This window comes from Cyprinus carpio, chromosome A3 (assembly GCF_018340385.1).
Source record: "Cyprinus carpio isolate SPL01 chromosome A3, ASM1834038v1, whole genome shotgun sequence".
NCBI classification, from domain to species: Eukaryota; Metazoa; Chordata; class Actinopteri; order Cypriniformes; family Cyprinidae; genus Cyprinus; species Cyprinus carpio.
Genome location: NC_056574.1, coordinates 702,532 through 730,043, shown reverse-complemented (window position 1 = coordinate 730,043; position 27,512 = coordinate 702,532). Strand labels below are relative to the sequence as shown.

General features: G+C 41.4%; 1 protein-coding gene across 4 annotated transcripts in view; it reads left to right on the top strand.

Annotated features, from left to right (window-relative positions):
• The window catches only part of LOC109091118 (mediator of RNA polymerase II transcription subunit 13-like), a 57,420-nt gene extending 36,829 nt beyond the window's left edge, over window positions 1-20,591 (top strand). Inside the window, exons 3-31 of one of the 4 annotated variants that reach the window (XM_042715881.1) lie at window positions 1,588-1,672; window positions 2,001-2,084; window positions 2,424-2,563; window positions 2,655-2,849; window positions 2,930-3,067; window positions 3,797-3,944; window positions 4,052-4,126; window positions 4,476-5,054; window positions 6,249-6,438; window positions 6,956-7,034; window positions 7,116-7,237; window positions 8,282-8,381; window positions 8,460-8,668; window positions 8,866-9,035; window positions 9,253-10,136; window positions 10,867-11,046; window positions 11,172-11,395; window positions 12,011-12,194; window positions 13,332-13,575; window positions 14,084-14,327; window positions 14,409-14,597; window positions 15,678-15,901; window positions 15,987-16,129; window positions 16,214-16,372; window positions 16,566-16,730; window positions 17,897-18,063; window positions 18,147-18,308; window positions 18,788-18,897; window positions 19,291-20,591. In XM_042715881.1, the coding sequence (XP_042571815.1) occupies window positions 1,588-1,672; window positions 2,001-2,084; window positions 2,424-2,563; window positions 2,655-2,849; window positions 2,930-3,067; window positions 3,797-3,944; window positions 4,052-4,126; window positions 4,476-5,054; window positions 6,249-6,438; window positions 6,956-7,034; window positions 7,116-7,237; window positions 8,282-8,381; window positions 8,460-8,668; window positions 8,866-9,035; window positions 9,253-10,136; window positions 10,867-11,046; window positions 11,172-11,395; window positions 12,011-12,194; window positions 13,332-13,575; window positions 14,084-14,327; window positions 14,409-14,597; window positions 15,678-15,901; window positions 15,987-16,129; window positions 16,214-16,372; window positions 16,566-16,730; window positions 17,897-18,063; window positions 18,147-18,308; window positions 18,788-18,897; window positions 19,291-19,423 (5,726 nt within the window). In that variant the 3' untranslated portion in view covers window positions 19,424-20,591. Of the gene's footprint in view, window positions 1-1,587; window positions 1,673-2,000; window positions 2,085-2,423; window positions 2,564-2,654; window positions 2,850-2,929; window positions 3,068-3,796; window positions 3,945-4,048; window positions 4,127-4,475; window positions 5,055-6,248; window positions 6,439-6,955; window positions 7,035-7,115; window positions 7,238-8,281; window positions 8,382-8,459; window positions 8,669-8,865; window positions 9,036-9,252; window positions 10,137-10,866; window positions 11,047-11,171; window positions 11,396-12,010; window positions 12,195-13,331; window positions 13,576-14,083; window positions 14,328-14,408; window positions 14,598-15,677; window positions 15,902-15,986; window positions 16,130-16,213; window positions 16,373-16,565; window positions 16,731-17,896; window positions 18,064-18,146; window positions 18,309-18,787; window positions 18,898-19,290 lie in introns of all 4 variants that reach the window. The other 3 variants (XM_042715887.1, XM_042715879.1, XM_042715874.1) reach the window with 3 other exon arrangements.
• The last annotated feature ends 6,921 nt before the right edge of the window (window positions 20,592-27,512 follow it).

Genomic DNA, 27,512 nt, shown 5'->3' with positions numbered 1-27,512 from the left:
GATTAATCAAAACATGAGCTGCACATTTCTGCTTTCAAAAGGCTGAGCAAATCAATGACAAGTGCATGTCTTTGAAGAGTAAATACATAGAGAAGAAATCAGAATGATTTTTTACTTGAATTGACAAACACTGTTGATAGAGCTGAGTGTGTATCACATAACGTCACATGAGACACATGTAGTGTGTAGATCTCATCACGTGTGTGTGTGAGAGAGAGAGAGATAGAGCTGCAGGTACAGACGGTCAGATCTTCACTCAGTGCTGCTCATCTGTCTGTCTGTCTCCATTAGCAGTACAGTGTGTGTGTTTGTGAGTGTATGTGTTCTCTAGCTGTGTTGCCATGGTTATGAGGGAATTCTGGCAAGTATGAAATTTCATTCAGTCTGCTGTGAAACATCAACAAAGCAGCAGCTCATGGAGTGGCGCCACACCCAAACACCAGCGTGTGCTCCACTGGTTTGTGTCTGTCATTGAGGGAATGCTGGATAGAGATTCTGGTCTCTCAAAGCCTCAGTTCAGTGTTTTATGCATGTTTTAGCTTCAGACTTTCACTCAAAATGGCTTAGACAAACAAACTTTTTTATTTTTTTTTCTGGTTGAGTTAGTGGCTTTAATTTCCCTTCAATTAAATCAGTTTATCTTCTCAAAAAGCATTTCTCAGAACTTCACCAGCATGTATTAAAACCTTTCTAATATTTCACACTGTGGCTGTATCTTTGCAGTGATATATTGATGTGCATGTCATTGGCAGCATGTGTACTTGTGTTGGTGTCTGACAGCGCCACACAACAGTACACAGTCACTCCAACATTTACATAAACATTTCTAAACAAACACTTCTCTTCATGTCTCGAGCTTTTTTTGTGTTCAACATGTTTCTGTAAGATACTGTAAGGTGCTAATGAAATTCATTTAGACAAAAGTATTTGGACCCTTAAAGCAACAATTTTAAATGTATACATGTCATTGCATTGCATATATCAAGTACCGTATATTTTCACTTTTTAATCAAAACACATCACAAAATGAAGTTTTCAAAATATAAAGCAATAGATATAATGAGACAAAAGTCTTTCTGGTTGCCAAACTTTGTGTAACATATTCATTTGTTAGTGTGAACACAAAGAATTAGCTCAAGACCAGCTGGTTAAAATCATTTCGAGAGCATCCCAGGGTTTAGTGAGGAGAATCATGCCTCTTAATTTGTTTTGTATCTTATGTTTCTGTGTGTTTGGTCTTGTAAAGACTGTTTTGCAGCTGTATGTTTCCTCTTGTTTTGTATGAATATGAGCATCTGATGTGTTTCTGTGTCGTTCAGGGGCCCCAGGGGCCCTTCAGAGCAGACATTGAGTGCTGCTGCTGACGGGGCGTCTGAGCGCTCACAGGATGAGATGACAGATGAGCAACAGACACGATAACCCTCAGATCCACTGCTCTGTGTGTGTGTGTGTGTGTGTGTGTGTGTGTGTGTGTGTGTGTGTGTGTGTGTGTGTGTGTGTGTGTGTGTGTGTGTGTGTGTGTGTGTGCACTTTTGTAACAGTACAGATAGTGGTGATTAACTTCTGTGTTGTGGGATTGTCTTACAGTGGTGGAGGAGGGATTGTGGGAATGTGGCCTGTCATACGAGTGCCGGACACTGCTTTTCAAGGCTATTCACAATCTGTTGGAGAGGTACGTGTTCATACTGTACATGCTCATACTGTACACACATTTATACTGAACAAGCATCCATACTGTACATGCTCATACTGTAAACACACTCTTACTGTACAAGTGTTCATGCTGTACATGCTCATAATGTACACACATTCATACTGTACATATTAATACTGCACACACACACACACACACACACACACACACACACACACACACACACACACACACACACACACACACTCTCATACTCCACACACAAAACTGCCCATTACACACAGTACTAGCTTCACTGATTTGTTCAGTTGATGAACCTGGAATCACTGATGTGTTTGATTTACAGATGTTTGATGGATAAAGATTTTGTTCGCATTGGGAAGTGGTTTGTCAAGCCATACAAGACTGAGGAGAAACCCCTCAGCAGCAGGTGAGCGTCCAACCAGCATCTTCATCTACAAGCCTTTCGTCATGTGTCACTGCAGAAGAGAAACTCTAAACATCTTTAATTATGAAAGTGTGAATAACTCACAACAAACTCCTCAGAGGAGATGCTTTCACAGCAGCAGATGCCACACCAGATGAGTGTTTGAGGGGCTTTTTAGGGAACGCTTAGGGAGGAGAGTTTAAGGAGCATTTGAGGAGTGTTTGGGTTTGTCACCCCCTGCAGGCTCATACAGTGATGAACACACGCACATGTGGTTTCACAAACTGTACTTCAGACTGTTCAGCTCTCTCTCTCTCACTCTCTCTGTCTGTGTGTGTGCAGTGAGCACCTGTCGTGCTGCTTCTCATTCTTCCTGCATGGCGACAGCAGCGTGTGCACCAGCGTGGAGGTTTCACAGCATCAGCCGCTGTATCATGTGACAGAGGAGCACGTGCGTCTGGCTCAGAGCCGCTCACTGCAGGGTTCGTCCCATCATCCTGACTGCATTCACTGCACTGCTGCACGAACCAGCATCATACATGATGATGAGTGTTACGTGTGTGTGTGTTGTAGTGGTGTTGAGTCCGTACGGCCTGTGCGGGGCGCTGACGGGTCGGGCGTTTAAGATGAGCGACCCTGCGGTGCGGAAACTCATGGAGGACTGGAGTCATTTCTACCCCATGGTGCTGAAACACAGAGAGACGGATGGCGCGGATGGCGACCTGACCTTTGACCCTCACAGTTATGTTGCACTCGAGGTCATCGTAGGTCAGCACTTCATAACAACACGTGTAACAGTGTGTGTCGGTGTTGTGAGAGATCTCACATCTGTGTGTGTTTGTGTTTAGGAGGAGTGCGGATGGTTTACCCAGAAGTCTTAGTTCTGGTGGCTCAGAGTGACGCACATGCGCAGGTGTTGCTCAGAGATTCTTCCAGCTGCGGGACGCCCCTCACCCCACCCACCTCACCGGGACGGCCCTGCTCAGGTAACACTCCCAAAACATCTTCTAGTGTTGTACACTCTCACAAATAAAGCTTCTTCATTAGCATCTGTGGTTCCATGTAGAACCTTTTAAAATCCATGAAACATTTGGGATTTAAATACTTAATATACACTTAATATTCAGTAATATAATCAATTTGACAGCACTGACACTGATCAGATGAAAACAAAATGTGAAGCTGAATAATGGCACTATTATCTTCTGTCTTAAAGCTGAATATTAATGTTTTTTTCATAATGCATTTTTGCACCATTGACACTTATTAAACTGAATCAACACTGAAATGAATTGATCTGAATAAGGACACTATTGTCTTCTGTAGAGCTTCTTTAAAGCAGAGTTTGGATTTTGAGATTATTAAATTGTTCATCACACTGAGGAAAAATGGTTCTTCTAAAGATCCTGTTCACTAAAAGGATCTTTGGGAACCAAAAATGTTTCTTCTTTGGCATTGCTGTGTAAACAAACATTTTGAAAGCATCAGTCTCACACGTCTCATAATGCACCTCTCCAGTCACACAGAGGACACACTACTAGTAAGAAAAGTGAGTTTGTTACTAAAGAAGCTACACAGTGAAGTGCAGTTAGTCTGTAGTTAGAGGTTCATCTGGTCGTCCTCTTCAGATGCCTGTTGATCTCTAACATTCAGCAGCATTTCTTCCTGACATAAATGTAAGTGAAGCGTGTGTGTGTTTGAACTGTCATCTGTAGGAGACAGTGGCTATCAGACGACCATCTCCAGTGTGTCTAGTCAAGAGAACGCTCCAAACGTCAGCCCAAAGCATTCTGGGAGGAAGTTGATGAATCAGATGCTCCATGAGGCCTGGAGGGAATGTCACATCAATCCTCTTCAGTGCAAGTGAGCACTGCATGACATGAGCTGCTGATATGTGTTTATTTGTGTTCAGATAGATTGTCTGTTAATACACTAATTTGTCTGGTCTTATATTGTGTGTAATCCAGCAGCAGTGTTTCAAACAGCAGTCTATCTGTGTGGGGATTCTCCAGCCCGAGAGAGCGAGTCCCTTGTGGCTGCTCCAGGTGAGTATCCTCTGTTCTTTCAGTAATCATACAAGCAATTGCTCAACTGAAGCTTAAAAACTTACAGAAAGACCCTACAAATCATCAGCTACTCTTAGACTGATCGTCTGCACTCGCTTTAGTCTCAGGCTGCATCAAATCTCAGTTAATATCGAAGAATTTCTAAGGACACGGACCTCAAAACAATCAATGCAAAATCGCATTTGATAACCTCAAATATCATAGGTTACTCAAAATAATATTCCAGAGTTTGACCTTTCTTTAACTATAAAAGCATGATTCTTGACCGTAAACATTCTTTACCGTGTGTATGCTCATTCTTTGAGGTCTGGATCTCTTTCTGGTGTAGGCTGAAGCAGCAGCAGATGAACAGCACAAGCTCATCCACCGGCTCCATCCCTCCACCCTCCACCCAAAAACACAAGTCAGTCGAAAAGCCTGATAAACCCGAGAAGGGCCCCAGACGTATGTCTCTGACCCCCTTCCACCACCGAGTGTGTGTGGATCAGCAGCTCTCCTCTGGGCCGGAGCTCAGCCTGATCCCTCTGGATGCTCCTCTCCAGCCTCTGTCAGACTGCAAATACTCCAAACCTCAGTCCGTCACTAGAAAAGCCCCTGAGTCTCTCGTTCAATCTCCTGTATCACCACTGCCGCCCACGCTGAGCCCCCATCCACGGACACAGGACCCCGAGCTGACGGAGACCCCTGTGGCTGTCCCAGACTGTCTGGAGGGGCCGTCAGTCCCCATGCATGTTGAGACGAGTGAAAGTGTGCTGTACGGGATGCCTCTAGGAACAAAGAATGCTGCCAATGAATGGTGGAGAAGGTACAAGATTCCCATGGCAGATAATTTGGAGTTTAAACCTCCGGATCTTTGCTGCGACTCAGAGGAGAACCGGCCACAGAAGGAAGGAGCCGCCCTCAAGAGGTACAAACACATGTTAGGACAAAAACACACTCTATGCAAGGACACCAATGCAGACGTGAAGCATGTGCATGTACTGTACATAAGTGATGAAGTGATGATGAAGAAATATATATCATTAATATGAATGTGTTATTCAGACAGATAGTTCTCACTAGGGCTGTTTGATTGTGGAAAAATTATAATTATGATGAACACGATTACTCATGGACTTTATCCATCATGCATTTATTGAACTTTTATCAAAAACTTGTAGCGAGTGAGTTTGGGCTTTCAGTGAAGTGCATTGCTTTAAGGGAAAGGAGTGGAAAATGATTTAAAAAAAAAAAAGCATCACTGCAAAACACAATGCAGCACATTAATAGATTTTGTCTTCTTTGGAGGACACAAGCGTAATTAAAATTATATTTGATTAATTGCCCAGCCCTAGTTTTTACTTAACTAGGCAGATCAGCATGCTTCTCTCAAACCGTTGATCAGTTAAAGCTAATGCTGCTATAGCGGCCCTTGTGATGGCGCTGAGAATACAAACACATACAGGGGTTTTACAAAATAATGTGAACACCTCAAAACTAGGCCCAGGTTTTGTGATCATCACACCATATTTTTCACATTTTGCATTGGTGCCTGTGATTAAAAATTTTAGCAGATGCAGCTTTTTTTATGGATGTTGCTTTGAGAAGTTCTCATGGTCAATTTTTGTGGATCTTCAAGGTTTGCTGTCTCTCTGTAGTAGTTCTGTGTTGTTTAAACACAATCCTTCTTAGTGCTTGATGATGTCTATCATTCACTTTTGGTTTTTGCCAACTATTCTTCTTCACTGATGAAATCTTGCCATGCTTTGCGTCCTCAGTCATAATCATTGTTCTTAAAAAGAAAAAAAAAAGATTATAAATTGGCGCTGTTAAGGTTACAGATGCTCCTGGTAAACAGGCTCCCATAATTTGCACTTTTTGGAAGTCTGTCCATCTCGTATTTCGACTTGTACTAAACACTGCTGGACACAATGTTTGTTTTTTTCACTGTAAGCTACACAAATGATATTAACCCTATAATAATGGGTGTTCAGATTATTTTGTCCAACCCCTGTACTTGCATTCAGAAGTATGTTTCTGGTCAGATCCTCAGACACACACACATACACAAACTCACAATATCAACACATTTAAATGGACTCAGGCTCACACTTCCTCTCAGGCTGTTCACGCAGATGCAGAAGAGGTTAAAGATCTCCGAGGAGCATGTGAGGAGAGACATACTGCCACAGGCTGAAGCGGACGATCCTGCCGATGATCCGTATGACTTCAAAGAGGGAGACATTGAGTACAGCTTCCCTGCCACCAAAAAGCTGAAAGGACTGAGCCAAGACCCAAGCCGCAAATCTAAGGTTTAACTGCAGTTTATTGGTTTGTTAAGAGCAACACATTCTGGTTCATTAAGACAAGGAAGAGGCACATACATTGACGACCCACCGTTTACTGAATTTTGTAGCCATTAAAAATTGATAAATCTGAAAATGATCGCGGAACAGTGCAAGACACAGTAGTGATTTCATTAATGCCAGAGCTAAAGACAAAAACTAAAATGTAAGCAGAATTCACTTCAATCCAGAAGTATTAAGGAGCTTGATGCTTGCTACAACGTGACTCAAACAAACCTTAATATCTTGCACTAAGATTCTGTCAAATGAGCAACTATTTCTTTGTAAACACTGAGATAAACCTGTGCCTCTGACCCACTGAAAGTGTGTGAAGTCAGCCATAAGATAAAACCGGCAGACTTTGGAAACTCTCAGGTTTTTAGTGTCTAACATGCACAAGTTCAGCTGTCTGTAGGGTTGATGCTATTTTGTTTGTTTCATGTGAAAACAGTTCTTTGTAACATCTTTGTCTTATGTCATGCAGCCAGAGGAAGTGAACGGTAACAGCGTGGTTCCTGAGGGGAAAGACGCCATGTCCATCTTTAGTTCAGCCCCAAAGTCAGGTCAGTTCACGCTCAGTCACTGAGATACACGACCAATAACTGACTAAATCTGATGTCACTCACCCTGTCTGTCCTCTTCAGAAGAGTCAAATCCAGATGAATCAGATGCCAAAGTAAACCCTCCCTTGACCAGAGAGAAGGATCTCATTGTGCTCATCTCTGACCTAGAGAATATCTTTGGGGAGGAGGAAGATGAACTAGCGGTGAGATATTGAAACTTCTTGAAAGGGCTGTGAATGCATCCTCTGAATTGTGTGCACATTAATGTGCTGGAATAGACAAACCTGATAAACAAATAGATAAACAACTGGATTGCTTGTGACATCATGACCAATAACACATTACAAGTAATGCGAGTAATGTAGATCAGAGTTCTTTTTCAGTTAACAATTAAAGAAACACATTACTTTTAATTTTACAGTGAAATATCTGAGTAATTTTTTTCAGATAAGTAATGTTACTTTGTTTTGCTATTTATTCACTGAAATCTCTCCTGACCCTGTCTTGAGAGAAATTGGGAGTGAGGTGCACACCAGAGGCACTTCCTTCAGCCTGAGGCTTATTAATTTCACTTTTGCAGTTAAAAAAAATATAACTTTTTATTTTTTGTTAGAAAAAAAAAATGTAACTAAAACAATTAAAATAAAAAATAAGCAAGCCCAGCCAGTTGACAAAAAGTAACACAGAAGTAATGTAATGCATTATATTTTCCATAAAAAGTAATGCAGTTTCATTAAATTACACAATACTGTAATGAATTAGTAACTTTCCTCAACACTGGTCATAACAGTGCTGCCATATTAGGATTCCCACACATTCTGCTGTCTTAATAGTAAATGTTATTTGACCATTCAGTATTTTTATATCTGAAGTCTCGCTGTACTTTATACTCTAAGAGTAGAGGTTTAGTGATAAGAGAATTTTTATTTTAAATTACTAAATATAACACAGTTGTCAGCTATTGACACTATTTGGTGTTTAGAAATAGTAAAATGGCTTCTCAGTCTTTTCCAATAACTTCACCTCCTTCTCCTGGTTTAGAACTCCACTAGCAATTAAGCAAATGTCAGCTGATTTATCACCCTGAGCTGTGTTTCCCAAAAGCCTAAGCAGATGTAGAAACTAACTCTCACAGTGATCTATTTAGACTTGTGATGCTTTTGGTAAACACTGACCTGGCCGTCAGTATTCTAAAATGTCTCAAGTGTGGCAAGATTCAGGAACGTTTCTCCATGTACCCAAACCAGGGCACATATCCGAACCAACAGTCAGCCAAGTCCGGGTCAGTGGCAGCAGAGGAGCGGCCAGTAGCGGTCGAGGGGAGAGCTCCAGTGCCATATCCCTCAAGTAAGTTCAGCAGCACTACAGATCAGCAGATACCAGGAGAACCATCATCCCTTACAGTGTATGGATGTGTCTTCTCAGCAGTAGCAGAGCTCCAGCGTATGTTCCCCACACCTCCGTCTTTAGAGCAGCACGCCGCCTTCTCTCCCATTATGATGTACCGCGACACCCCCAGTCAAGAGCCGGCCGGCGCCGCAGTGGCTCATGATCAGCCCAGCTGCTCTCAGTCCAACAGCCAGATCACGGACTTCAAAATGGACATGGAGGAAGAAATGACAGAGGATGTACTTGTGCGTTTTGCAAACCCTTGTCTGAAAGTTTAAAATGTTGAAGCCTTGTAGTTTGAAAGGAATAAAGTTTTTACAGACAGACATATAGTATAGCGGGCAGCTTGACCAGTAAAACCCTGTTTCATGCTAAGCACAGTTCTACCCATTTATTTTGTTTCCATGATTTTTCATTTGTGTCCCATTTTTCCTCTGTCCAGCCTCTGATTGGTTGCTCCATGTATGCCCCACTGCGTTCCTTACCCAGCCAGTGTTTGACTGCTCTTAAAATCCCTGAGCACTGCTACTACAGACCATCCTGGACAGATATGACCAAGATGGAGCAGTACTGCCAGACCACTCAGAATCCCTTCAGCAGAGACACATACGTGTAAGCCAAACTGTCCAATTTTTCAAAAGTTGCATGAAGAAATGTCTGCGTACTATTTGACCCCACAATGCAATGTGTGAAATCTGAAATAAAAGGTGAAATTATTTTGGCATTTAATTTGAAAGGTTATTATGAAAAAAGTTTGCATTTTTGCACAATACATTTGACATTCATTTTGGCCATTGCAGTGAAAGTCTCTCACATGAATGTTCTTCAGCAGGGGTGCTCTTCTGGAGCAGGACTACACTTCTATGAACATGAGCGCTGCCTTCACTGGCACTGCCACAGGCGTCCTACCCTCCCCATCCGCCTCTCGCTTCTCTGTGCCGACCCCTCGCACCCCCCGTGGCATGGGTGCGGCCAGTGGACAGGGCTCCGTCAGGCAGGACGGCACTGAACTCAGCTCACCAGCATCAACCCCCTCCACCAGCGTGCCGCTCAGCTCAGTCGAGCCATCTGTATCGGGACCGCTGCTGCCCGAGGCGCACAGTCTCTATGTTATACTGCTGCTGTCCGATTCGGTCCTGGATATTTTCAAAGACCGCAACTTTGACAGCTGCTGCATCTGTGCCTGTAACATGAATGTTAAAGGGGCGGATGTTGGTGTCTATATCCCAGACTCCACCTGTGAGGACCAATACCGTTGCATGTGCGGCTTCAGCGCGATTGTAAACCGAAGGCTGGCGCATGGGGCAGGCCTCTTCCTGGAGGATGAGCTGGACATATTTGGCCGTGGCTCTGAGGCGGGCCAGGCGGCAGAGAGGAGACTGGCACTGTGTAGGCGAGACCCTCCCGGCAGAAGAGCTGAGGAGCAACAGACGCCTGCCTCGGTGATCGCTCTATTACAGGAGCAGTGCTCTCAGCCAATCACATCCCTGACCTCCCTGCACAAATCACCCAGCTGTTCCTGTCATGGCCGCCAGGGGGCACTATTGCAGAGCTGGGCAGCGGACAGGCTGTGGGTGGACAGCAGTGATGCGTGTGTGGAGTGTTATAATGCGCTGATGCAGGGACTGCAGTATGTGGACAACGCAGCTGGAGGAAAGGTGGAACAGGCTACAGTGAGGAGCAGCGCACTGCACACCTGGCCACAGACCAATGGTAAGACTCAAAGGCAGGACTCAAGCCATGTCTAGAGACCAGAACATCATGCTTGACTTATAACCCTCATTCAGAAGACCTTGGAAAGCCAAATCAGTTGCACAGTAGTGCAACTAAAAAAAATAAAATACCCAGAAAACATTGCAACCACATAACAACTACCCAGAATACCCTAGCAGCAACACAGCAACATCTTAACATCCACTTAAAAAAAACTTATCACCCACATTTCAATGCTCTGGCAACCACCCAGAACACTCTAACACAGGGATGACCAACTCCAGTCCTGGTGTCCTGTCCTATCCTGCAGAGTTCTATCCCTAATTAGGGATCCAAAAAGGTGGACATTTTCCCGAAATTTTGGAAACTTTCCAGGATTTTTTGGAATATTCCAGGGATTTTTGGAAAGTTTCTGGAAATTTTCTGGAAATTTTACACCCCTTTGCAACCCTATCCCTAATCAAACACAGCTGAGAAATCCAACCAAACTCTCCAGGATTGCTTGAAATTGGGATTGGAGCTGAACTCTGCAAGCCAGTGGCCTTCCAGGATTGGAATGGTCCATCCCTGCTCTAGCAACTCCATAGCAACACACCAAAAAAATCTCACAACACCATGACAACCAGACAATAAATAACCTGGCAACCGCTCAGAATACCCCAGCATTGTGGCGATAAGTTTATCGCAGTGTGTTCTTATAGATGCATCTGCTCTCCTTGCATTTCCTCAGTGTTGGACATCAGCAAGCTGTCCTCTCAGGATGTGGTGCGGATGCTGCTGTCCCTCCAGCCATTCCTGCAGGATGCGATCCAGAAGAAGAGGTCGGGCAGGAGTTGGGAGAATATCCAGCATGTTCAGGGTCCTCTCACATGGCAGCAGTTCCACAAGATGGCTGGACGAGGTTCTTATGGTGAGACTACACTCATCATAACACGACAGATCTTCATTACTAGTATTCTGCATATTTATAAAAAATAATTTTTCACTCTGATCTTGAAATCTTGTTGCAACTAAGCATCTGTTTCCAATGGTCAGGTTCTGAGGAATCCCCAGAGCCTCTGCCGATCCCCAGTGTGCTGCTGGGATACGATCGAGATTTTCTGTCTCTGTCTCCGCTTGCTCTTCCCTTCTGGGAGAAGTTTCTGCTGGAGCCGTATGGAGGTCAGAGGGATGTGGCCTTCCTGGTACTGTGTCCCAATTATGATGCCCTGCTCAGCAGTGCCAAAGCTTTCTTCCAGGAGCTCAGTGCTGTCTATGAGGTATATCATTATCACTCGCATGTCCTGCTAGACACATATCTTCCTTATGTAAATGAGTGATTCTTCAATTAGAGGCACTTTTTGTTTCATCCATGTCAGGGGTGTCCACTCCTGCTCCTGGAGGGCCAGCATCCCTCCCATGCAGAGTTTGACTTAACCAGCATACCTGCCTGGATGTTTTTAATAAGCCTAAAGACCTTGATTAGCTGGTTCAGGTGTGTTTAATTAGGGTTGGAGCTAAACTTTGCGGGACAGTGGTCCTCTAGGAGCAGGATTAGTGTTCCCATATCTATGTTCAGTTATGCAGTTATCTCATGAAGCAGATGCAGAGTAATTTTGTCCTGAGTTTAAAAGAAAAGTTGCTGAGACTGAAAAAAATTGTTCAAATACATAAATCTTTAGGGAACACAAAACATGTATGTTGCAAAAATGTATGCTACTTTTGGCTTTAGCATATAGGTCGTCTCAATGCTAGTGTACTCCTAAAAGTTGACAAACCCTTTCTTTAAATCAAATACCTCCATGCAGTAAAAGCAAACTGTGTAAATCAAAAGATTTAACGAGGTCTGTCAACTCTTTCACACAGACACTCTCTTTTGCTCCTCTTTCACACAGACGTGTCGGCTGGGGAAACACCGTCCACTAGCACGGGTGTCCAGAGATGGGATTGTCCCAGTGGGATCAGTGGAGTGTGAGGAGGAGACAGATGATCAGTGGCTCTCAGGGCTCTGGGCTGGACAACAGGAGGAAAACCTCAACAAACTCAAACTCTACAAACACATCTGCAGACACACACTCGGTAGGAACCCCTCCTGTTATCATGTTATCCTGTTTCATTGCAGTGAATCACCAATCGTTGTGCCAGCGCTCTGTGCCATAAAGGTGACCATGATTAGGCCAAGTAGGATCTGTTCTTGGATTAACTTCTTCTGTTAGTCCTGGAGCAAAATTTTTCTCAAACAAACTTAACACTTACGACCGCCTAAGTCCTCACTATGACATATGGTACATACACACTTGTTCACACGTCTGGATTCCAGCACTGATCTCAGTGATACTACTAGGGTCTGATGCAGTTTGCTCACCTGCAGTTTCATGGTAACTTGGCAAAATCACAAGGTCTAAAATCCAATCCTGCTCCTGGGAAGCCATTGTCCCACAGAGTTCAGTTTTAACCTTAATTAAATACACCTGAACCAGATAGTCAACACCCTCAGGATTACTGGAAACTTCCAGGCAAGTGTTTCAAGGCAGGTTGGAGCTAAAATCTGATGGAAATTGGCCATCTAGGAGCAGGATTATATGCCCCTGTTAAAAAAAAAAACAGTATATACTGGGTAGGTATGTTGTGAATAATGGCAGCTGGTTTAAACTGGTTTAAACTAGTCCTTAGTTGGTCATGAGCTGGTCCTGAGCAGGAGCTACAGTAGTTGCTAACAACAAAAACTAACTCAAACCAGCTGCCATGCTTGACCAGCTAATAACCAACTAAGGACCAGCTTAAGCCAACTCAAACCAGCTGCCATGCTTCAAAACACACCTAACCAGCATATACTGTTTTTTTTTTCAACACGAACAGCACAGGGGGCAGCTGTGGCCTAATGTTTAGAGAGTCTGACTTGTAACCCGAAGGTCACAGGTTCGAGTCTCAGTGCCGGCAGGAGTTTTAGGTGTGGGGAGTGAATGAACAGCGCTCTCTTCCACTCTCAAAATCCATGGCTGACGTGCCCTTGAGCAAGGCACTGAACCCCCAGTTGCTCCCCGGGTGCTGCTCCGGGTGTGTGTATGTTCCCTACTCACTGCTGTGTGTGCACTTGGATGGGTTAAATGCAGAGCACCAGTTCCGAGTATGGGTTACCATACTTGGCAAATGTCACAACTTTCACTTTCAGTTGGTCTACAGGGTGTAGTTTAAAGTGACACTGCACTTTTTCAGGGCCGCAGCTCTCCACCCTGATTCTGGATAGTGGCCTCCTCCTCCCTCCAAAGCCTCCACCTGCTTCTGATCCTCTCACCCCGCCAGCATCCACCCAACAACCTGTATCCGCTGATGGAGACAACAACTCAGGAAACACCCCTAACCCCACCTGCGGTGCCACATGCCAGTCCAGCGGTGCAGAACCGGGACAGGTAGTTACGGGTGACTCAAACACCACACCATCAGCAGAGAGTGCCGAGAGGTGAGACGTCACTCCACAGCACAGAGCACCGACAACTTCAGTCTCTAACAGTAATAAAGAACGTCATGCTGTGAGAACTGGTGTAATTCCTGTGTGTCCCATGACTGACTACTGATATAATTACCAGCATACTGCATTCTCACATTATTTGATAGATTTTACTATTATATTTTGTGGATCCCCCTAACCCCCATATGGTGTGATATTTACTGTAATGTTACTGAGTGATACTACCAGAATTTACTCAATTATCTCTGTTAGATAAATCGTGCCAGGGTTGGAATAATGCAGCACTTTAAGGCCAGTAGCAGTAAATTTGTTGAAAAACCCACATTTGTACATTTTTCGAAATGTTCAGCAGAATCATTTTCAAGTGAACATAGAGTAAAATGTGACAGTTTACACGTGTATATAATGTCCCAACTTATTAAATCATTATCATCCTTATTCATTTCTATTGTTAGTTACTCGGTATTGCAGTTAGAGATTAATGTCATTGTTGTTGTAGCTCAGCAGAGAGGGACCGGATTGGCATTCCTACAGGGGCGGAGTCAGCGGACAGCCACGCACACCCACCAGCCATCGTGCTTTATGTGGTGGATCCCTTCCTGTGCTCGGGGGCGGGGTCAGGAGATGAAGAGGGCGGGGAGGATGTGGATGTGGGCAACGTATGGCTTTTAGCGCTGCTGCGCTGCTACACAGATATGCTGAGTGCGCTGCCAGAGAGCATTCAGCCTGCACTAGTGCTACAGGTCAGGACAGCTTCAGGTCCTAATGACTCGTGTCTTTCACAAATCATCAGTGGTGTTTCAGTGGTTAACTTTGATTTGCAGGTGTTGCCGTGTCAGCATCTGTTGCAGCCGGCCAGCGGAGAGAGTCCTGAATACCTGCAGCACCTGCGATCCCTGGCTTTTTCCACATACTCACAGAGTCGCCGTCTGTTACCCAGACAGACGCACATCAGGTCCCTCACCGGATTTGGCCCCGCGTCCACCGTACAATCAGTGCTCAAGAGCCCAGAGGTCACGCTTCATTATACTGTGTCTGCACTGGATGAGAGTAATGTGTTGTGATGCAAAAGCATGAAATCACTCTCGGGAGCTGTATAGACAGCATGTGCTTGCCATGGTGTGTGCGTGTCTGTGTGTAAGCACATGCTATGATGTGGCTTTGATAGCTCTTTCTTTTATTGTGCTCTGCGTTGACATTTATTCACTAAGTTGATGCTTTAGCCACAAAATCATGAGACACAGGGCAGGGGATGAAATAAAAGTGAGACACTGCTGAAGACTTGTTAAACGCGTCCGTCTAACACAGTGTTTCTCAACCCTGTTCCTGGAGCCCCTGACACTGAATACTTTCAAGGGACGGTTGAGAAACACTTGTCTAGTGCATATTTACATAGACAAACAAACACAATTAGTTCATTTAATTAATCTTGTTGTACAATGATAATAACTTTTCTGTTACATTAAATCCAACTTATGTGTTTGCTGTTTAAATCATCAAACAGATTTTTTTTTTTTTTTCACCAAGGCTGCATTTATTTGATCAAAAATACAGTAAAACTGTAATATTGCTAAATATTTTTACAATTTAAAAGAACTGCTTTCTATTTTAAAATATTTTGAAATGTAATGTATTCCTGTGCTGCTAAGCTGAATTCTTGGCAGCCATCAGTATTCATTGAAAACTGATACACCAGCAGTACATTAATGCTTTTATTCATCAAGGATGCATTAAATAGCTCAAAAGTGACAGTAAAGACATTTATAATGTTACAAATGGTTTCTATTTTTTAAAAATATGCTGTTCTTTTGAACATTCTACTCATCAAAGAATGCTAAAAATATAGAATGTATCACAGTTTCCACAAAAATATGAAGCAGCACAACTGTTTTCAACATTTAGAATAATCAGAAATGTTTCTTAAATAGCAAATCAGCATATACGAATGAAGAGACTTCTTTCAAAAATATTACCCACCCCAAACTTTTGAACTGTAGTGTATTTACACTATATATTAAATTAATTTCATTTGTATACTTGCTACTGTCTTGTGTTTGTTTTCTCTTGAGTGAATGATATTTTCTGTGATACAGAGCCCCAGTGTCATGCGTCTGTATTCTCCGCCCTTCATCCTGGGTCCGACGCGCAGTAAACAGTCTGAGGTGGGTGACGTGTGTTCAGACGCTCCCTCACGCTGTAACGTGCTGTTCGTGGGATACTGTCTGTCACATGACCAGCGCTGGATCCTGGTGTCCTGCACAGATCAGCAGGGGGAGCTGCTGGAGACCTGCGTCATCAACATTGACGTGCCCAACAGGTGACGCCTGTTCATTTGAGTTCATCTACCTGCCATATTTTCAGTTCCAGTATAAAGAAACAGAGCATCCTCTCTTTACTCGCAGAGCCCGGCGGCCCAAGTTTTCTCCTCGTAAAATTGGCCTCCAGAAGTTATGGGAATGGTGCGTGGGCATTATTCAGATGACATCGCTGCCATGGAGGATCGTGATTGGCCGTTTGGGAAGACTGGGCCACGGGGAACTGAAAGGTGTGTCAGTAGGACTGGTACATTTTCAATAAAGACCCTCATTAATATTTATTAGCGCTCTCTCTCTCTCGCTCTCTCTCTCAGACTGGAGTGTGCTGCTGGGCGAGCATTCACTGCATTCTACTGGCCGTCAGCTGCGGGAGGCGTGTCTTATGTGCGGTTTGTCCACTGCTGATTCGCCATCCATTCTCAGCGCCTGCCTGGTTTCCATGGAGCCGCAGGGATCTTTTGTGGTGATGCCAGGTGAAACGTATTTCTGTGCGAGCTGCTTTTGTTCTGTGTGGTTTCAGAGATCAGACATCTGCACAAAGACTTAACAGATAGGGCTGCACTGCTGAATCAGTGATTGAGATGATGATTATGATAAGCTAATCATAAAAAGTGTCGGAAAGTGCAACATGTTGTGTGCCAACAGAACTGTGTTGTGTGTCTGCAGATGCGGTTACGATGGGCTCAGTGTTCGGCCGCAGCACCGCGCTCAACCTGCAGACGTCTCAGCTCAACACTCCTCAGGATGCGTCCTGCACGCACATCCTGGTCTTTCCCACCTCCTCCACCACACAGGTGGCACCCAGCACTTACCCCGCCGAAGACAACCCCGGTACCACAGCACATCACACACACTATAAACACAAGATGCATACACCCACTGCATCTACTGCAGCACAACACACGAGACTGCAAATGTGTTCTCTAACGGTCAAGAGCCATAGAATAAATCACTCCCACATCACAGTAAACAAACAGACCTTGAGCATTCAATCCATGAACTGAAGTCCTGAAATCATTCATACCACCTTAGGCTTGCACTTTATTTTGTAGTGCGTACAGTACACTTACAGTGAACTTCCCCAAAGAAGTACTCAGTAATATGAGGTTTAAGGGTTTGTGTCTAGTTATTACTCAGTTATTGTAATTAATATAACAAGTACAAAGTATGTACATGTGGAATGGGACTGTAAAATAAACAGCTACCAGCTTTACTTAGAAAATCACAGGATCCCCTTTTAAAATAAGAGCTTTTATATTCTGTAGGAATAATTACATATACACATAAAAATAAAAGACAATTATTAAAGTGCAAAACTAATACCATCCTTTATTTATTATTTACACTTGCTGTACATTGAAGGTGCACTGATGTAAACATGGTTTTGATTTGTTTTTAGACTCTGTGAGTGGTCACAGATGATCAATATAAAGCTGGACTTGTATTCATGTGTTTTTCATAATTTCACCAGCAGGCGGCGCTGTTAGCCTTACAACGTAAGAGTAACCTTTATTTAACCAGGTTAAAAAAGTTAAATCTCTTTTTCCAAAAACAACAAATCAGCTAAAGACAATCACAATTAAACTACAAAATTCACAAAAAACCATCACAAATTCAGAACCTTTCACTGGAACTAAAGTCAGTCCTGTGATGAACACGTATTTAGCGTTCCTGTAAAATCAAAGTCAAATGTATTTGTATAGGGGTTTACACACACACACACAAAGCAGCTTTACAGAAAAAGATATCATCTTTATATTCTTCATGCCTTATAATCACATTTAGCAGATTAGAGCTGGACAAAAATATTATAATATGTGTTACATTTTGCAACAAAATAAACAATCAAGCAGATGGTATTTGCTATATAGTATTTATTTTGCTTAACATAAGTAAATAGACTTTAAATAAAGAGTCCAGATGGTAAATGAATGTAAGGACTGTGGCGTTCATGTGATCCACCGAACATGATGTGCGTCTTTCTGTCCGTCCTGTAGATGACATGTTCGGCTTGCCTTTCCCTGATGAGCTGGAGAGTGACATCGGCCATGATGACATGATGCTGCTGACAGGAACGCTGCACCCGTCACCCAACACGTCCCCCGTCCCGTCGCCTGGATCACCATCTGGCCTGGGCTCCGGATCACACTTCCAGCACACACGGGTAGGTCCAAACACATGCTCTGTTCCTGTATGTCACGCTGTCGACGTGCCTGTGTGAAACGGTTCGTTTGGGTGTGTTTGCAGAGTCAGGGTGAGCGCCTTCTGTCCCGGGACGCTCCAGAAGAGCTGAAGCAGCAGCCGCTGGCTCTGGGATACTATGTGTCCACAGCTCCGGCTGACAGCCTACCGCACTGGTTCTGGGCGTCCTGCCCACAAGCACAGCATCAGTGTCCGCTCTTCCTCAAGGTACGAGCCGCTGTGGCCCTTCACTGACTGACAGAGATGAATGTGTATTTTGCATCAGTCAGACATATATCTCCTTGCAGTTTCCAGCTACTAGTTGGACCCGCTTACAGGGAGAGACAAGATCGAAAAATTAAAACAATTTCTTTACAGTTTGTTGCTGACATCCTCACTGCCACAAAATGTTTCCTACAATTATAAGAAACTCTAAATCTCGCCAGAGTCTGATAGCAGATGAAATATGGAAAGAGCTTCAGGACGAGCACTGATTCTGATGTGCATCTGTTGCTTTTTCTAACTACATTAATGCAATTGGAAGACGCTTTTATCCAGAGACCTTTTATCAGTTCATGCCTTTCCTGGAAATCAAACCCATGACCATGGTGTTGCTATAGGAATCTATAGAAGTGCAGATGACGAATGCAAGTAAACTTGTGGCACGTCTCATCCTATGATCATTTAAGATGTGTTTGTGTCTGCAGGCGTCTCTGCATCATCACATATCCATTGCTCAGACGGATGATCTGGTGTCTGGTAAGACGTCTTCAAGGGTTCACCCGCTGGACTCCAAAACCACCTCAGATGTGCTCAGGTCTGTAGTAGTAAACAATTTTATCCTTTTGAATGAATCCTTTCTATGACTCAGGAGTAACGAGTTGTCTCAGAGTGATTTGTTTCGAGTGAAAAGATCATTTTTTGTGTGCTCGATGATGTTCATGAATGAGACAATTTCTGTTTCCTGTATACTCTGGATACTCTGTACACTCTGCATTAATCAATAAGTTCACCTTGGTCCGAGTCATTTGTTCTTTAGTCATGTGACAGCCACATGCTATGTACACAATATAGAAACGATTAGTTCACCCATGTCCTGATTTTGGACGCCATCAGTTTCGCACTAAACTACGGACCATAAACCAGCCTGGACCATCATGAAGGTTTGCTCTGGTCTTCAGAGATTGAGGTTTGTATTGTTTTCTTTCAGGTTTGTTCTGGAGCAGTATAACGCTCTTTCCTGGCTCACCTGCAGTCCTGCTGCTCAAGACCGGCGCTCCTGCCTTCCTATTCATTTCACCGTCCTCACGCAGATGTACAACGGCATCCTCAAGCTCCTGTAGATCTCAGACGGGATGCAGAGCCATTCCTCCAAGTACTTAATGGATTCGGGCAGCTGGTGTTTTCACAGGAGGAGCAGCCCTCAGATGAGCTGCACCTCTGGACAGACTGCTAAAACAGGGATGACAGCCACACACGTGTAATGCTCCCCTGTCACTTCATGCCATAGAAATCGTACAGAGTGTAATGATGAACTGTGTCTATATAAAAACATCTCAGCATCATCACGTTTCTGACGAGTTCTCTTAAAAAGGCACTTTCATGATCCAACATTAAATTGATAAACTTGATAAGTAACGTCTGACACGTGTTCTAAATGTTTATCATGAGAAAGCAACATTTACAGAGAATTATTTTTGTCAAACGTTTGAATCAATTTAATCAAGGCCTTTTTTCCAGAATCAGAATGTAAGCCTTGAGATGAGAAAACAAACTCTAATTTTAAATGATGCTGAAATGCCATATTTACAGATGAACTGTATTTCTGAATGTATAATGGTGTTGTAGTGAGCAGCTGTGCTCCGGTCTACATCTAAAACACTTTCCAGAGAGACGACACATTATAAAACCTATATGAATAACAGTGCATTACTTTTTACTTTCTCTTATGAAATTTCTTCGATCCTTTTCTTATTTAATAACTTAAAATGCAGCACAAATTATATTTATAAAGCATTTTCTGCTAAATAAACTTAAAAAGGCAATAGAGTTCATTCAGCATATCTGAGCATACAATTTTAACTGATATGCATTATTTGCTATTTGCTTTTTAACGATGTCAAATCGGTCCATCGTCAGTGACTTGGTTGCAGAATTTGTCCTGCGATTTGTACTTTCCTGCATGTTTTGTAAATACACTTTTCAGCAGTGTGTTTTCATATTTCTTAAAACTGTACATTTCGTGTCAGTTTGATTCATTTTACTCTACATGACTCCTATGAAGTTCTTTTTACTTTTTGCCTTTTTAAAGTATGAATATATACAGTATATAAAAATGAATATATATAAAACATTATTGAAGAACAGCCAAGGGTGCGTTGCCAAGATATGACACTTACTATACCAATGACAGCATTTGTTACTCAATCATCATTTGAAATATCAAGCTGATGTGACTCAACAGTGATTTGTATCTTTTACACATTTCTAAGTAAATGACTGACAAATGAAGATTGACCTGTTTGTGTTTTGTGTTCACAGAATTCATTTGTTTGATCTTCTGCTCTGTTATCTGTCACGTCTGCAGCATCTTTGAAATGTTCAGGTGTAAATATCACACCAAACATGACTAAAGTCTTCAGAGAAACTTCATATGATTTGTTTTACTTGGGTTTTCTCTGCTGTTATTTCTGCCCTCTTGTAAAAACAGAAATGGGGTTGAACTAAAGAGACAAATATATTTCAGATTAATGTTTCATAAACTGTGTGCCAAATGAAAGCAAAGCTATTCAAGAGTAGATATAACAGATCTCAAAGAAGTGCTAATTCAGAGCAAACTCACAATCTAATGTAGACGTGGAAACGCTTGATTTTTATTCTAGCTAAACCTGCCATGTACTTTTTAGTAGAGGCACAGAAAATTATTCAGAATCAGTTATTTTTAGCTTGATGTTCTAAGCAGCTCTAGATCAAAAACATTACATATTATATATTAATGTGGGATTTCCACTTTGAGCATCACACTTCAGATCATTCTTAAATATGCTGACAAACGCATGACTTTATAGTCATGGAAAATGTTTCAAACATAACATCCCTCGATTCATTTATCCTACATAAGGTTGTGGTAATGTTGGAGCATATCCCAGTGTACCGGTCAAAGACTGGGAAACACCCTGATCAGGTCAGTCATAACGGCTAATACAGTATGAAATTTGAGTTGGTTACACTTTCTTTAAATTGACATTGTTACAATATATTTACACAAATAAATAACATTAATTACATTTACTTACTATAAGGTTAAGGTTTGGTTTAGGGTAAGTTGCTTGTATTTATGCATAACTTAAAGAAATACTCCACCCCAAAATGAAAATTTTGTTCCCAACCCGTAAAAGCTCCGTTCATCTTCGGAACACAATTTAAGATATTTTGGATGAAAACCTGGAGGCTTGAGACTATCCCATAGACTGCCAAGTAAATAGCAGTGTCAAGGTCCATAAAAGGTATGAAAGTCATCGTCAGAATACTCCATCTGCCATCAGACGTGTAATCTGGGTTATTTGAAGTGACATAGTATATATATATATATTATTTAAAAGTGTCAAATGTCTGAAAAACTCTTATCTGCTTGACCACTTCTTGCATTTACAGTTTATTTCTTAATTATTTTCGTTTGTGTTTAATCGGTGCAGCAGTTATTCTAAAATAATAACATCTATTTAATTGATACTGTATATCATTATTTTTGTCAATGTTATTTAAAAAATAAATAAATAAGATCACCATAAGGTATAGAAAAGCACTTCCAAGGTCAAAGTTCAGCATAGGAAAAAGCTGGTCAGATGTGTCAGATTGCTGATTTTTTTTTTTTATTATTATTGTTTTTTATGAGCATGTTTTGAGAATGGCCTGTTCCAGGACTTCAGGAGTCCATTTTCCCATTTGTCTTTGTCAGAGGAGTTACAGCAAATAAAAGAGCTCCTAAGAGGATCAAACTACACAGTGGGCAGAGAAGAGCTCAAACTGATTGATTGTTGAAGTGGTGACGTGGATTATAGAGGATTACTGCTCTTAAACAGTTATTAGGTTTAAGGTCAAGAGATCAACATCTCACTGGAATTGTTTTTATGATAACAGAAATCTTGACTACCATCATTTAACATTCAAACTTGTTTGTAATATCAGTGTGTGTTAAAATAAGCTGTTTTAGAATGGCAGAATGTGTTCAAAGATATCCATCTTTGCGTTTGATGTGAGCGCATCACATGACCTCTACGCTGCTGACAGTGCACGCGACTTGATTTTAGCCATCAGTACAGATCCTTTGTTATCTGTCAAAATGACAGAAATCACTTTGAAATATTATCACTCAATGTTCCAGTTAATGATCAATTTTATTAAGGTTTAATAAGGTATTTAGGATATCTGTAATATTGTGGTGGAGATGATAAAATTTTGGGTGTTCTTCATGATATGTTGTATGTAATGTCAAATGCAGAAATTTTAATTGACCTCTAGGTTAGATTATTGTAATGCTTTATTGGGTGGTTGCTCTGAATGCTTAATAAACTATCTCCAGCTGGTCCATAATGCAGCTGCTAGGGTTCTTAATAGAACCAGGAAGTACGACCATATTAACCCAGTTCTGTCAACTCTGCACTGGCTACCTATTGAACATTAAATACATTTTAAAATCTGGCTAATTAATTATAAAGCCCTGAATGGTTTAGCTCCTCAATACTTGAGAGAGCTCATATTGCATTATAATCCTTCACGTCCACTGCAATCTCAAAAATCTGGCCATTTGAAAATTCCTAGAATTTCAAAATCAACTGTGGGTGGCAGATCCTTTTCCTATTTAGCGCCCAAACTCTGGAACAATCTACTTAATGTTGTTTGGGAGGGATATTAACTAGGCTGCATTAATTAGGTCAACCGGAACTGTTAACACTTCCCATAACACCCGATATACTCTCTACATTGTAAGAAGAATGGCATCTACAGTACACTAATATTAGTCTCTTTCATTCTTATTTTGAGGTCACCATAGCCACCAGATCCAGTCCATATTTAGACCAGATGGTGGATCAGCACCTAGAGGCGACCTCTACAGACCTAAAAGTCTTCTGCACTGACAGACCTGTGTTGCAGCATGGAATTACACCACACCACGCTGTTTTCGTCTGGCCAGAGGAGAACTGGCCCCCCAACTGAGCCTGGTTTCTCCCTAAGTTTTTTCTCCATTTCTGTCACCGATGGAGTTTTGGTTCCTTGCCACTGTCGGCTTTGGCTTGCTTAGTTGTGGATGCTTGACTGATTGCACAGACACTATTTGAAGAGAGCTTAACTGGATGATAACATCACTGAATCATTAATGAACTGACTTTAGCATGAAAAAAAAAATACTCTTTGCTATTGTCCTCTTGCATTATTGATACACTGTTTTCCTGTTTGACTCTATAAAGCTGCTTTGACACAATATGTATTGTATAAGACGCTATATAAATAAAGGTGACTTGACTTGACTCTGTTGTAGTAAATTGTTAATGCTTTTACAAAGGTCTTTTTCTGTAGTTTTAATTGTGGATGGTTGAAGGGTGAGTAGAATAATGTCACCTCATTGTATTTATTTTTTAAATGCTTATTACATTTCAGAGCAAATATTTGGTTAATTACAGTTAAAAAGAAGTTACTCCGATTAATCATACAAAGCATGGATAGAACGTGCAAACTGTGTACATGCAGCCTGATTTTTGTGCATGCTATCAAATGGATTATACATTGAAAAGTTGTACATTCGACTGTATGCACACACTAAGCATTCATGTCAAAACTGAAATATACTTTGGACTTAACTCTTGAAAAAAAGGTGCACTAGAAAGTGAGCAGCTACAATCACGTCCATATGCATTTTCAGTGCTCTAGATGGAACTGAATGTGGAAACAACAGTCAGTTTAAAACTCCCAAATTGTGCTGATGAAACCTTTGTATTTACTAGATTCCTTGTTCTGATCAGTAGTGTGTTGACCTCATTGGTTTTCATCAAGACACAAGTGACCTCTTTTAAAGTCTGACAGAACAGCTGTTCTGGTGAAAGCACAGACAGACACGGTGCTCAGGAACATGAACAGATGATTCGTACAGCAGAGAGACCCCTGAGTGCCCAATTGAAGATCAGGGTCGCTGAAAAGGGAACACACTTAAGAGCAACCCTGGAATTTTAATGAAGTGGGACCTTGGTGCTACTACAGACAAATAATGAAGGGAACTAAGGGCTAAATAAGGAGGCTGGCTTTGGATGCACTGGTCATTGAATAGAGGCTGAAGAGTCACTTTAAGAGTTGGGTGGACGTCTAATGGCAGTAATGTATGAGAGAAGGTCTGTGCTAATTGTGTCGCACATACAGATGACCCACATTCACCCCATAAACCCTCTTCACCAAATGCCCTCTACAAAATATATGGTGTGTGTGTGTGTGTGTGTGTGTGTGTGTGTGTGTGTGTGTGTGTGTGTGTGTGTGTGTGTGTGTGTGTGTGTGTGTATGTGTGATCACATGCACTTAATGTCAATTATGCACAGGTCTGTCTAATAAAATAGCAGACATATTGTGCTGTTAAAACAAACACTGTAACTATTTCCCTACTTTAGATATAACAAGAATATATTTGAGGGCAGTGACATCACCCTCCAATCCAATTTCGTCCAAATCGCACAAATCCACTGCCAGTTCGTGGCATTAAAATGAACATTGTAGCCTATATATTTCCCTTCCTTAGAAATAACAAATAGAATTCGGGGCAGTGACGTCACTTTCCACCCCATGCCGTGCAAATCTCTCCAAACCGGTGCCGTTCATTTGTGCTATTTTGTGGCGTAGACAGAAACACCATAACTTACTCCCTTCTTTAGAATTTATCAAATCTCTGGAGGAGAAGTGACATCACGCAAGCCGTTCTCCATCCATCTCGTCTATTTACACGCTCTTTTGTGCTTGCAGTGCTGGTATATTTACTGTTGCTGTCAATGTGTTTTTTTTCCCCCTTTAAATATGGGATTAAGTATTTTAGATCTGTGCTTGATATTGTCAGAAAACGTAATGTTGTCTTTCTTTCTTTCTTTCTTTCTTTCTTTCTTTCTTTCTTTCTTTCTTTCTTTCTTTCTTTCTTTCTAAAATAATCGCCAATGCACTGTGATCTTACATCTTACCTGTGATGTACTGTAATTTCTCTGGCTGTACTAACACTTTACTGGGAATGATGCTGGATTTTGTCCAATAAAAATGAGGGAAAACATATAATTGTGTATTGTCTTAAGTTTTGTGAATACTTTTAACAGTCAATAGACATTTAAAGTGTTTCTGCCACCTTAAAAAAAATTAAATACCTTCAGCACTGTAGTGGGAAAACAAAACAGGCTGAGGAACAAGGTAAAATGCTGTTAGAATTAATTTTTTATTTTTTTTTTATTTTTTTTTTTTATGTAGCACGCGTGCAGGGCAATACAATTTACAGGATACATGTCAAGAAAAAGTTTTTTTTTATTATTATTATTTATTTTTTATTATTATTAATTTTCGAAATCAAGAAAATATTTTGTGCATATCCAAATTATCCTCCACCGGTCACATTATTAATGGCGTAATATTTTATGCCAAGACATAAAAGATGCAGAGCAATGCACAATTTTTGGCAATAAAATCATGTCATCAATTCTTATTTTAATGAACTGTTTGATTTAGTTCACAAAATGAAATGATCCATATTATTTGATGGATAGATTAACAGAAAATAATTGTTATAATTTTTACTTAAATATTTAAAATTAAGTCTGTTCTTCAAAGCTATCAAATTGCATCCGCTAGTCATAAGAAAAGTAGCAATATCTAAATATGGCCAATATAGAATGGATGACATGGATGAAACTTGCATGATTATAACTTTCTTACACATAAAATAAGGTTAATTAAAATGCCCTAACTCATTTGGAATTACATTAAAAATAATTCCTGTTTTAATCATATGCCAAGGAAACCGGCCAGTGAAAGTGATGACATCAAAGTCATCAATGCTGCAAAGGAACAGATAATTACAGGATAGAATATAGCAGTTCCCTCAGAGAAGGTGTGGGCAAATTTAAGCCAACAACTAAACAAAAAAGTTCAGCAAATAATCTTTATACTTTTGTCAAGACATACAGGCACAATATCTGGCAAATCCTTGAGCTATGCACAAACAACACAAATGTCCAAGATCAAGGTCCAAACACTGATAGTTCACAAGAAAGCTCAGTAGATTTTTATTCACCAGAGTCAAAAGCAGACACAAATCAGCAAAGTGAATGCTATGATATTAAGTTTGAGATAAGTCTCTCTCATCAGAGAGACAGAAATCTGGCCTGAAAAAGTCGCTTACAAATGAAAAATCACTCAACATATGTAAAAGGGAATATATCATCCTGAAACGTGGAGGATGGACTCATGTCCTTTATGAGTGGATATGGAAAAATATCAAAATCTCATGCACTCTTAGATTCAGGAAAGCAAATTTTTTTCCAAATGTTGCATCTCACTACAACAACATAATTAGGCAGTGCACAGAATGTGATGATCTGAGATGCCAGCAGCCAATGAACCAGTTGTGCTTAAAGTTGCACTAAGCAATATTTGAAAAACGCTTTTGACCACAATGTCAGACCGAGTCTACACACACACAACACACTTGCTGCCAATCAGCAGAAAGGGGCGTGTCTAGTGATGATAGGGAGAAGAGAGCACTCAGTGAATGAACCTACGTCAATCAGTGGTTTGGAGTGCGGACAAGGAAGCCTGAAGAAGACTCACAGCTGTCACCTTTTTATCATCAGGATAAAAGTTGCACACTGCATCAAGCTCATCAGATGGTGGGAATGCATAAGACAAAGAGGAAACACAGTTAGAGAATTCTATCTATGAGCTATGGCATAACCTTTACATTATGATTCACTGGAAGAAGCAATGGAGCTCATTCAGTTACAGTTGTTGCTGTAAGCGAATCAGAAGGAAGTGATGACAAAGGTTTACCTGTTGTCTCAGAAACTTGCAACGCTCAACTGAAGAGATGATTTGTAGAGGGAGTCCTGCCATGTGTCACTGAAGATGACCATTTAACAGACATAACTGGAATTGAGGAGACACTGCACACAGATCTGTAAACATGGGTCACAAAAATCTGTGAAGATTGCAGCACATCATGATGACAGAGACAATCTTCATTTCCTTCCAGAACTTGTCCCAAATATCATAAGGATGGCATGCCACCACAAAAGTGTATACAACACAGCAAGCGCTGTAAAATAAAAAAATAAAAATAAAAAAATGAAACATGGCCTCATGGACTAAAATTTATATCTTGAAAAATGGCAACTACCAAGCTAAAACACCCATTGCAGT